The sequence below is a fragment of the Oncorhynchus keta genome, chromosome 14 (assembly GCF_023373465.1).
Source record: "Oncorhynchus keta strain PuntledgeMale-10-30-2019 chromosome 14, Oket_V2, whole genome shotgun sequence".
NCBI lineage: Eukaryota > Metazoa > Chordata > Actinopteri > Salmoniformes > Salmonidae > Oncorhynchus > Oncorhynchus keta.
In genome coordinates this window covers 34,960,676-34,972,747 of record NC_068434.1, presented here as the reverse complement: position 1 = coordinate 34,972,747, position 12,072 = coordinate 34,960,676, and the positions used below count along the sequence as shown (strand labels likewise).

The following is a 12,072-nucleotide window of genomic DNA, read 5'->3' as shown; positions in this document are numbered from 1 at the left end:
AGTCTAAAATGGCCTCTCCTCTTTATTTGTACTGAACTGACAACATTGGATTTATGTAAGATTTGTCAATTAAGGAAAGGACACAAGGAGAGGCAGCCACTTAAGACTATTGAAATGTACCCCTGGTCTCTGTGCTGAGTGAGAGAGACTGACTCATTCCTCAGGCTTCTCTGTCTGTCTGCCTGCATGCGCGTGTGCGGGAAAGTTCTAGTCCCTGACTGCCAGTGATCACATGTACTAACTCTGTTTATATCACAGCTCAGCCTGGAGTACCATCCACGGGCATACACACAAACACACACTGCCTCAGCCTGGAGTACCATCCACGGGCATTGGGTAAATCTGCCTAGGGCTCTGCTATCACACTCTCTCTCTCACACAGACAGACAGTCAACACAGACAGACAGTCAGACAGACAGACAGACTCCTAATATGTCTCTGTTTTCTTTTAGAGTAGAATCCCAGCTCTCTCAGAGTGAAGCAGAGCCATGATGTAGACTAATCCTAAACTTCAGACTGTTTATCTCCTCCCAGGAATGGAAGTCAAGTAAACCAACATCTCACTTAGTGGATCAATGATTAAATGGATTGGATAAATTGACTCGGGTGAATTTGATAAACGCTTCAATCAGCGCAACAAATTATCTCTAGAGAGTCAGGCTGTATTTTCCCATCCGCTCGGAGTGGATTGGAACAAAGCGCGCTGCGCTTTGAACTGGCAGAGTTCGACCCGCAAATCAGCTGTCGTGCGGAGGAGCGGCGAGGGACAGTTGGTGAAGTCCAGAGACAGTCACTAGCATACGGTAAGACGCTACGAAAACACACCGGCTACGGACTAATTTACTAGACTAACTCGAAGTAGATATGGCCTAGGCTATTTCAGTTTATGGCTAGGACAGGAATTGGGTTGTTGCTGTCGGCCTACGCCGTATTTCTCCTCAGACGTTTAACATCTTAACATCGTAAGTGGAAATAAGTGTTGAAGGTCTAATTAATTTAACCAGAACCACACCGCATAACTATGTGATTTTGAGTCACTGATTGAATGGCATGGGTTTTGGTTTTATTCGCCTAATTGACGTCAGAGCGTTGTTCTGTCACCAACTATTTCGGAACCGGTGAGCAGTTGAACTCTGACGTCACACAATAAAGACCCGAGAGGGATACCAGGGCGGGAGAGAAGAGAGGGACGGGGATATGTTCATCTGATCTGCCGATTTTTCTACTGAAAATTATAACGGGTAGGAAACGTTTCATTTCATCCTTCTATTCTTATGTGTTCTCTTCGCACCGCTCACTGTCAGTTTCCACCGCTGTCATTGAAGCCTGTGGAATAGCTGGTGTTGCACCACTCCGGTTTCTGCATTGGTCAATCGATAGGTTCGATTCTCACACTGAGAGAGGCGTTGTTGTCTCTTGACATATTTGCCGGTAATAGTCTACAATTAGCCTACCTGGCGGAACAAAGACAGCGAAATTCGGTGCGGCGCAGATCGGCTCTATAATGGATGACAGGTGCTGTTTCTTTGTCTCATTTTCTACCGTAGAGATTCACAGTGATGAAGATATTTACAGGAAAACCTAAATAACAACCATACATAGGCCATATAAATAGCCTACCATCTGTTGTAGTTTATCCAGCTATAAAATAGCTCGCAGGGCAGACTGTAGCCTACAATGACAGATGCATAGTGTCATATTTAGGCTAACAGGACTGCGGTTTTATAAGACTACTGATAGCATGTGTTGTGTGTGTGTGTGTGTGTGTGTGTGTGTGTGTGTGTGTGTGTGTAGCAGATAGTGAGGTGCCAGATGGTAGGGAGTTCCTCACATTCACTAACTTTGAGCTTTTACTACACTGCCATGGCAACACCTTACCACATTACCATAGCAAGTTCCACACATCATCTGTGATGGAGTAAAGACTTCAAGATCCATTAGAATACTCACATGTGTGTTTAGAATACTTGTGTGCGTGTGCATATGTGTGTGTGTGCCTCACCAGAGAGCCAGGCTGTGTGGATCTGTTTTTTTCAGGCCCAGGAGTATGCCTAACCCAGTAACCTTTCTCTCCCTCTACCTCCAGAGTGTCAGGGTGTGTGTTGGGGGTCACAGAAAGGTCGTTGCCATGGGGAAGGACTACTATAAGACGCTGGGTATCCCTAAGGGTTCTAACGAGGAGGAGATCAAGAAGGCATATCGCCGCATGGCACTGAGGTTCCACCCAGACAAGAACACAGACGCAAATGCAGAGGACAAGTTCAAAGAGATCGCTGAGGCGTACGAAGTTCTGAGTGACCCCAAGAAGAGGGTCATCTATGACCAGCTAGGAGAGGAGGGTAAGAGAAAGAGAGGGTGCTCAGCATTCTGAGAATGTTGTCGGTGTGATTATATAATTGCCATGAAGTAATTTATCGTTATGTGTGTGTGTGTGTGTGTGTGTGTGTGTGTGTGTGTGTGTGTGTGTGTGTGTGTGTGTGTGTGTGTGTGTGTGTGTGTGTGTGTGTGTGTGTGTGTGTGTGTGTGTGTGTGTGTGTGTGTGTGTGTGTGTGTGTGTGTGTGTGTGTGTGAGTGAGAGAGAGAACACTGAGCAGACTCCTTTCTTTATTTAGCTATCCCCCCCACCTCACCCTTCCACCTCTACCCTCTGACAGTCTGACTGTGTGTTCTCTTCTGTCTGACTAGGTCTTTCCACAGTGTGTTTGCGTCTCTCTCAGATAGGCCTGAATCCATGCGGAGGCAGAGATAAGAATAGCAGTGAGGTGGTGTGTATGTGTTTGTGTGTTTAGCTGTGGGTAGTCTTCTCTGTTTCTGTAGCAGCAAGCCTCTTGCTAGACCCCCCCCCCCCACCACCGGATCCTGTGGGAACTCTCTCACCCACATGAGTTCGCTCTGACTGCTACTCATGCCTCCCGGGCCTCCGCTCCTCAAACTCCCTCCTACCTGCTGTAAACTAATCTCTAAAATGATTTAACTCTCTCCTTTCTCTACGGAAAGGGAATTAGGCTACAGGTATGTGTGTGAGTGTGTGTACTCACAGCCTTCTCTCTCTCTCCCTCTCGGTCAGGTCTGAAGGCGGGGGGCAGTAGTGGTCAGTCTGGGGTTCCTGGTGGGTCGTACCACTACACCTTCCATGGGGACCCCCATGCCACCTTCGCCTCCTTTTTCGGCGGGTCCAACCCCTTCGATATGTTCTTCGGACCGCACCGCAACCACCACAACCGCTCCAACGGCGTCCACTCCAAGGTCCCCAACGACCATGACATGGAAACAGACTTGGATGAGGAAGACCCCTTCGCCTCTTTCACACACTTCGGCTTCCCCGGGGGGGTCAACGGCTTCCCTGGCCATGGCGGGGGCAGGAGGAGGGGGGTGCAGTCAGAGCGTTTGGGGGGGTCCAGGAGGCAGCAGGACCCCCCGTCGTCCACGAGCTGAAGGTGTCTCTGGAGGAGATCTTCCATGGTTGCACCAAGCGGATGAAGATCACCAGGAGGAGGCTGAACCCTGATGGCAGGAGCAGCTGTACGGAGGACAAGATCCTGAACATCGTGATAAAGAGGGGATGGAAGGAGGGCACCAAGATCACCTTCCCTAAGGAGGGGGACGAGACCCCAGAGAACATTCCTGCAGACATCGCCTTTGTGCTCAGAGACAAAGGACACGCCCACTTTAGGAGAGACGGCTCCAATATCATCTACACAGGCAATATCAGTCTGAAGGAGGTAGGAGCTGTCTGTCTGTCGCTCTGTCGGTCTGTCTGTCGCTCTGTCTTTCTCACACAGCCTTTGTCTCCACAAATACATTATTACAAAACTAGCAGCCTGTGACAAAGTGCTCTTTTACTTTCTTTCTCTCTCCTTCTATGCACAAATACCCTACAGAACACTCACATAGAACTGGAGGCCTGTGGTACTAACCTGTTCAGACAATATTTGAAATGTTCTACTCTACAGGAGACTCAAACTCTATCTGCCTCTAGGTTTTCACAAGGGTGTGTGTGTTAGTAAGTGGAGATGTTCTAATGAAGAGCATCAAAAGTCACATCTCTCTTTCTCTTTCTTTCTCTTTCTTTCTCTTTCTTTCTCTCTCTCTCTCTCTCTCTCTCTCTTTCCTACTCTCTCTCTCCTACTCTCTCTCTCCTACTCTCTCTCTCTCTCTCCTACTCTCTCTCTCTCTCTCTCTCTCTCTCTCTCTCTCTCTCTCTCTCTCTCTCTCTCTCTCTCTCTCTCTCTTCTCTCTCTCTCTCTCTCTCTCTCTCTCTCTCTCTCTCTCTCTCTCTCTCTCTCTCTCTCTCTCTCTCTCTCTCTCTTTCCTCTCTCTCTCTCTCTCTCTCTCTCTCTCTCTCTCTCTCTCTCTCTCTCTCTCTCTCTCTCTCTCTCTCTCTCTCTCTCTCTCTCTCTCTCTCTCTCTCTCTCTCTCTCTCTCTCTCTCTCTCTCTCTCTCTCTCTCTCTCTCTCTCTCTCTCTCTCTCTCTCTCTCTCTCTCACTCTCTCTCACTCTCCTACTCTCCTACTCTCCTACTCTCCTACTCTCCTACTCTCCTACTCTCTCTGACTCAGAGCCCCGGGCACCTCTAACAGCAGTACACTGGTGTTCATGTTTCTAGCACTAGGCTGTGGGCAGTGGTGGAAGATGTGTGTGCAGTTAAACATGAGTACTCCACCTAAAAGAGGCTGTTCCTCTGAGTACATGACCTTGTTCAACACATCCCTCCAGTCTATCTGTGAAGTGAGCTGAGCTCTGGGTGGGCAGACTGAGTGCTTTGCAGAATGTCTCTCTGCCGCTGCAGTGTGAGTGAGCATGGGGGAATGTGTTGTCCCTGTGTGACAGGGCCACTCACACTCTGCCCTGTCCTGCCTTATATGTCTTCCTTTATGATAGCTCTTTTAATGAGCACAACAATCGTTATGGTACTCACCATGTAGTGCAAAAACACACAATAAAGGATTTATACACTTAGACAGCTCTCTTTCTCTTTTATACAGAGAGAGAGCAAGACACACACACACAGATAGAGAGAGAGATACAGAGAGAGACAGAGAGAGAGACAGAGAGAGAGAGAGAGAGACAGAGACAGAGAGAGAGAGACAGAGAGAGAGACAGAGACAGAGAGACAGAGAGAGAGACAGAGAGAGAGAAAGAGAGAGAGAGAGAGAGAGAGAGAGAGAGAGAGACAGAGAGAGAGACAGAGAGAGAGAGGATTGTGGTGTGAGGGTGGTATTCTGACAGACAGTTCATTTAATTAAACCTCTATTCCTGTGTGGTCACAAGCTCAGCTGTGACCAGCCTGTGAAATGAAACACTCTTTTATAGTTCCAATATAGCTGCCATTTATCTACTGCCTATATTAATGGACTGGCTAATGGCAGACCCTAAACAGGAGCTTGTTAAGTACATACTGTATTAATTATACAAGTACCGCAGTGCTCAGATAAGCTCATTAACCAGGAGGCCTGTTTTACTGCTGTCATAAACTGTTCTATCTTAATGTCATATACTGCCATAGAAATATCTTTTAGTTATGAGATAGTGCACTACTCTTCGTGCATTAAATATGTAAGGAATAGGGTACCATCAGGGACACAGACCTTGTTGATTCAGTCCGTATTTCGGAAGTTCAGCTCTGTGGCGTGATTGAAACGTAAAGGTAATTTCCGATTGAACCACATATGCATCGTTTACTGTGAGTGCAGTCGTTGCGCACGCGGGAACATTGCCTAGCACTGTTGGAGCTAGGAACACAAGCATTCCTCTACACGCGCAATAACATCTGCTAAATATGTGTATAACCAATCAAATTTGATTTGATTTACATTCCAAACGTGCTATAGCTCTGAACTTCCACGATACGGATTGAATCGAGCCCCTAATGTATCCAGTAAAGACAACAAATGCTCATTTAGATCCAGTGAAGGAGAGAGACAGGAGAGAAACCTGAGAGAGACCGGAGAGAGGTGAGGAGGGAGGAAGGGGAGATGTTGAAGGGAGAGAGAGTATTGGGTATTTGGGTTATCTGAACCATTATCTGAAAAATATAGTTTAACTGGAGCTGCCAGGGAGCTCTGCTTCCATCCAACAGGAAGGTATGATTACAGAGGCCTGGCACTGGGCGCTGTTGACGGGCTGGTTGCTTTTATACACTCTGTTAGCTATGCTGGCTGGGTTTTGGCCCTAAAATAGCTGGGTCAGACCCTATGCTAGCTACACCGGCTGACTTTAGGCCCTCTGTTTTACACAGGCTTTAGGTCTAACAATAACAAGCCCAATGAGAGCTACGTTGCACAGTGCAGAGCTGAAGGCTCTTTATTTAGTCTGCTAAAGACAATTGTTACCTCTGCATTATGACCATTCAATGACCTCTACCAAGGATGTCTGGAGTCTGGACCTTTATGTCATCACTGGAGCCGGTGGCCTTAACCTGCAACTGCAGGCTTCAAGCCCTGCTGTCTCTCCGGCTGTTCTCTCTAAATCAGGACAGTTTGCCATTCGGCGTCAGTGTGGAAAACAGGAAGGAAGAACACACACACACACACACACACAATCATACTTAGAAGGCTATCGCTAACTCTAAGAGGAACTTGACTTCTGATATTACAGAGAAATATGCTATATGCATTGGCAAAGACAACATAGCATGTGATAACGCTTAGGCAATGGTTTCTGGATGCCTTATGTTTTAGAGGGTGGGGGGGTTAAGGCGCAGGGGTTAGTAAACACTGGATTAGGCAACTGCTAACTGGGACTGTTGACACCTGATTGGGCAACTTGTAAGCACTAAACTGGAACATACAATTCAAAATAGTTTCATGTTATTGAATTGGGACTGGAAAACTGTAAGCCTACTATACTTAGTCAGAGTTTTAATTTATCAGGAGTGGTATATATTATTCTGGTGCTGCCTTGTCTGAGCTGAGGCTTACATCATTAGACTGGCCTTATGTCAGCTGTCTGTGTGTCTCCAGTGTCATAGCAACCTGTCTAGGGGCTGGATTCAAACCATAGCGCAGAATGTCATTTTTTGTTGAAATGTAAAGGTAATTTTTGATTGAGGTGCATATGCAGCGTTTACCGAGAATGCAGTCACCGTGAACGCGGAAACATTGAGAATGCAGTCACCGTGAACGCGGAAACATTGAGAATGCAGTCACCGTGAACGCGGAAACATTGAGAATGCAGTCACCGTGAACGCGGAAACATTGAGAATGCAGTCACCGTGAACGCTGAAACATTGAGAATGCAGTCACCGTGAACGCTGAAACATTGAGAATGCAGTCACCGTGAACGCTGAAACATTGAGAATGCAGTCACCGTGAATGCTGAAACATTGAGAATGCAGTCACCGTGAACGCTGAAACATTGAGAATGCAGTCACCGTGAACGCTGAAACATTGAGAATGCAGTCACCGTGAACGCGGAAACATTGAGAATGCAGTCACCGTGAACGCTGAAACATTGAGAATGCAGTCACCGTGAACGCTGAAACATTGAGAATGCAGTCACCGTGAACGCTGAAACATTGAGAATGCAGTCACCGTGAACGCTGAAACATTGAGAATGCAGTCACCGTGAACGCTGAAACATTGAGAATGCAGTCACCGTGAACGCTGAAACATTGAGAATGCAGTCACCGTGAACGCTGAAACATTGAGAATGCGGTCACCGTGAACGCTGAAACATTGAGAATGCAGTCACCGTGAATGCTGAAACATTGAGAATGCAGTCACCGTGAACGCTGAAACATTGAGAATGCGGTCACCGTGAACGCTGAAACATTGAGAATGCGGTCACCGTGAACGCTGAAACATTGAGAATGCAGTCACCGTGAACGCTGAAACATTGAGAATACAGTCACCGTGAACGCTGAAACATTGAGAATGCAGTCACCGTGAATGCTGAAACATTGAGAATGCAGTCACCGTGAACGCTGAAACATTGAGAATGCGGTCACCGTGAACGCTGAAACATTGAGAATGCGGTCACCGTGAACGTTGAAACATTGAGAATGCAGTCACCGTGAACGCTGAAACATTGTCTTCAAATTTCAATCGTGCTTATCATCAGCGCTAATGATTCAATCCAGCCCTAGATAGTGTTGGGCGGATTACTTTAAAAATATCATCTGTTGCTGATTACAGTTACATGAAAATAAAGTAATCGGTAACGTGATCCTTTGGATTACTCAAAATGAGTAACGCAATCTTTTGGATTACTTTGGGATTACCAGATATTTTAAAACATAAAAAATGTTAACCTAATACAGTATTATTTAACTGAGTAACATTAGTATTTCTAAATGGGGGACTATTGTGAGAGCATAAAGATCCTACAACTCATATGTTTGATATGTGAGGGCATAAAGATCCTACAACTCATATGTTTGATATGTGAGAGCATAAAGATCCTACAACTCATATGTTTGATATGTGTGAGAATAAAGATCCTACAACTCATATGTTTGATATACTGAGAACATAAAGATCCTTTGGATTACTTTGTGTTTGATATGTTAGAACATAAAAATCCTAAACTAATACAGTTTGATTTAACTGAGAACATAAGATCCTACAACTCATATGTTTGATATGTGAGAGCATAAAGATCCTACAACTCATATGTTTGATATGTGAGAGCATAAAGATGCTATAACTCATATGTTTGATATGTGAGAGCATAAAGATCCTACAACTCATATGTTTGATATGTGAGAACATAAAGATCCTACGACTCAAGTGTTTGATATGTGAGAACATAAAGATCCTACAACTCATATGTTTGATATGTGAGAGCATAAAGATCCTACAACTCATATGTTTGATATGTGAGAGCATAAAGATCCTACAACTCATATGTTTGATATGTGAGAGCATAAAGATGCTATAACTCATATGTTTGATATGTGAGAGCATAAAGATCCTACAACTCATATGTTTGATATGTGAGAGCATAAAGATCCTACAACTCATATGTTTGATATGTGAGAGCATAAAGATCCTACAACTCATATGTTTGATATGTGAGAGCATAAAGACCCTACAACTCAAGTGTTTGCTATGTGAGAGCATAGTCACAGGGCTCCATACCAACATTTTCAGTTGTCTGGACCATATGGTCGCACCAAGATTTTGTTGCGGGGTCACGTAGTAGAAAACACGGGTTGCCTAATCATCTTATTAAGTAATTCAACCTGCTTCATTAAGTACTAGAATAGAATGGTATGATCAATAAATTAATTTGAATGCACAATTCCAGATATTTTATGATGCACACCCTAAATTGTCACAAATTTTGAGTTGGACAATTAGGCAATTATATATTACTGTTAAAATACAGTCCCAGATTTATTTATTTATTTTTTCAATAGAGATTAAGTAACTATTTTAGGGCACAAAATTTACAAACAAATTCATTTGGGGCTAATTCACCAAAAGAGGAAGTAGTTAGCTAGATTGCAAACAATACATCTAGCCTAATATTAGACTACTGATAGTTAGACTACTGAGAGTTAGACTACTGATAGTCTGCCGTAGTATTTACACCACTAAATGTAATATATAGGCCTATGTTGTCACCTTGAATGGCCGACGTGAGTGCCCTATGTTCAATAGTAAGAGTTGATAAATAGAATTCAGACCTACAGAACGCTGGGTCCCAGTTCTCTTCAGTGTTATTCTGGGATTGCGTCTTGAAATATTGCGCAATCAGAAAGCGTTTCTCTACTGCTTCGGACAGAGATCACAACCGAGAAAGAGGGAAAGTGCAACGCAGCAAGCAGGAACTCGATGACGACTGTCTGACCAGAAGGCTAGGTGTAAATGTTTTGGAAGCCTTACCTATTCATTCAACCAGTTTAATACTAAAGAAGCCATCCATCCTTGATGAGAGGTCAGCAGAACGATAGAACCTTTAAGAGCGTGTGAGAAGTCTTGAGGGTGCGCTAAATGAAAGTGGGCAAATGCTGGCAAAATTTTACAGATGTTGCCTCTTGAGATTAGATGAAGTAATCCCGAATGCAATCAGTTGTTTTTAAGAATGCAAGCATAATCAGATTAATCATTTTTGTAATTAATCCAAGCTGATTAGTTACTTTGTTTTTGTATTCTGATTACTCAGTTACTACCCAACCCTGGCCCAGGGTTGGAGTTTAGTATGGTGTGCTGCCTGCTCTGGGTAGGAGTTGCAGATCTAGGATCAGTTTTCTTTTAATTGTAGGGTGCAAAACTGACCTAAAATGAGTGGACACCCAGGTTTCAGCCTCTCTCTCCTTTCGTGTGCGTGTGCGTGTGCGTGTGCGAGAGAGAGAGAGAGAGAGAGAGAGAGAGACCACGACCTCAGCTTATTCGGTCTTACTTCATTAGCTGTAGAAATGAGACCACACTCTAAAATTAGCCTCCTGTGCACTCTACAACCCCCCAACTATCAACCCTACACACACAAGCACACACACCGGGGTTTTCCAAGCTCAGGAAACTTGTTTAAGTGTCAGAGAGGGAATGATCCATTGTAGATGATGATGTCATTCTGTTCCACTCTGAGCGCCAAGTCATGTTCTCTAATGTTCTCCAGCTGAAACTGTGTTCTAGACTGCTAAACTGGAACAGATACTAGTTTTCTACGTCCATAGCTCCCGAAACACACGTTTTCACCTATCCTTAATCACTGAATTAGTTAACAACTAACAACATATGATTTTGTCATCATTGGGTGTGAGTAGAACAACTCTGTGCAACGCCAAGAGGAACAGATTGAGAATCACTGTTGTAATGAAGCAGTCATATAGTAAACATGCTTGTGTCATATGATACAGTAGTAAACCCTCTCATATCCCCCTCCCCCAGGCGCTGTGTGGCTGTACGGTGAACATTCCCACCCTGGATAACCGCGTCATCCCGCTATCCTGCCATGAGGTCATCAAGCCAGGGACGGTAAAGCGGCTGAGGGGGGAGGGCCTGCCCCTCCCTAAGAGCCCCACTCAGCGCGGCGATCTCATCGTAGAGTTCACGGTTCGCTTCCCAGACAGAATCCCTCCCCAATCCAGAGAGATCATCAGACAACACCTACCCCAGTCTTAGGACAACCCCCCCCCCCCACCCCCAGACTCATTACCCCCCCTACACTCCTGCCTTCCCCAACCTCCCAGACTCATTACCCCCCTCCCCACCCCCCCCAGACTCATTACACCCCCCACACTCCTCCCTTCCCCACCCCGCCAGACTCATTACCCCCCCCTCGCCATCCCTCCCCTCCCCACCACATAAACACAAATCGTTTTTACCAGTTGGACCCATCCCATCTTCCCCCTTTTCAAGATCTCACTGTTTCTACCACACAACATTACTTGGACACTATTTTTAAGGGAAAGGTTTTTTTCTGGGTATGCCAAGAGGACCTCCAGTTTTAGGATGTTTTTGTTTCTTTTCGCCCAAGCGCACACACACGGACATGGCGAAGTGATACGGAGGAACGGCTCAGCGTGGCTTTGGCTTTTACCGGAACTCCTTTTCTTAATGCTCTTCTTTTCTACACATTTATCAAGGGTTTTATACATCCCCCTGATCCTCCTCTTCTTATGGAGGAGTTGAGAGGAACACTTGATTTGAAAAAGAGAAGATTGTCCAGGATTTTCCAGAGGAAAGTTGAAAGTGGATTATTTTATTGTTTATCTACCAGCAGCTTCAGTCTCTGCTCCCCATTTTAACGTAATCATCTGTTTCTGTTTCTAATGTTTAATAAAGCATAATGTGTGAACTCTGTGTTATCTGCTGGACGAGGCTACTGCTCCAGCCACTACTACCAGATCCTCCCTGTGCAGAACCACTGACATAGATGTATAGTTTGGCAAACATATGTTGATATTTGGATTTGCTCACCATAATCCACACTCGAAGTGCAAATGAGCATGTAATTGTTGTGAAAGGTTTGGTTGTAACATGGTGGACAGTTTGCTGAACTCTGTGTATCTATGTCTCTGGTCCAGACCCCCTGACTGGCTGAGAAGCCCAGCACTGTGTGATCCACTATGGCCCTCAAATTCAACTATGGACCTCGAAGCCAGTTCCACTGCTTTCCCCCCCA

The 12,072-nt window shown here is 45.2% G+C and overlaps 1 protein-coding gene across 1 annotated transcript; it reads left to right on the top strand.

Moving 5' to 3' along the window:
- The first annotated feature begins 257 nt into the window (after nucleotides 1-257).
- LOC118393301 (dnaJ homolog subfamily B member 5-like) lies at nucleotides 258-11,745 on the top strand. The gene is given in 5 exon segments (XM_035785860.2): nucleotides 258-803; nucleotides 2,087-2,339; nucleotides 3,068-3,418; nucleotides 3,421-3,722; nucleotides 10,836-11,745. Coding segments are annotated over 4 exon segments (1,098 nt in total). The 5' UTR covers nucleotides 258-803; nucleotides 2,087-2,128; the 3' UTR covers nucleotides 11,070-11,745.
- The last annotated feature ends 327 nt before the right edge of the window (nucleotides 11,746-12,072 follow it).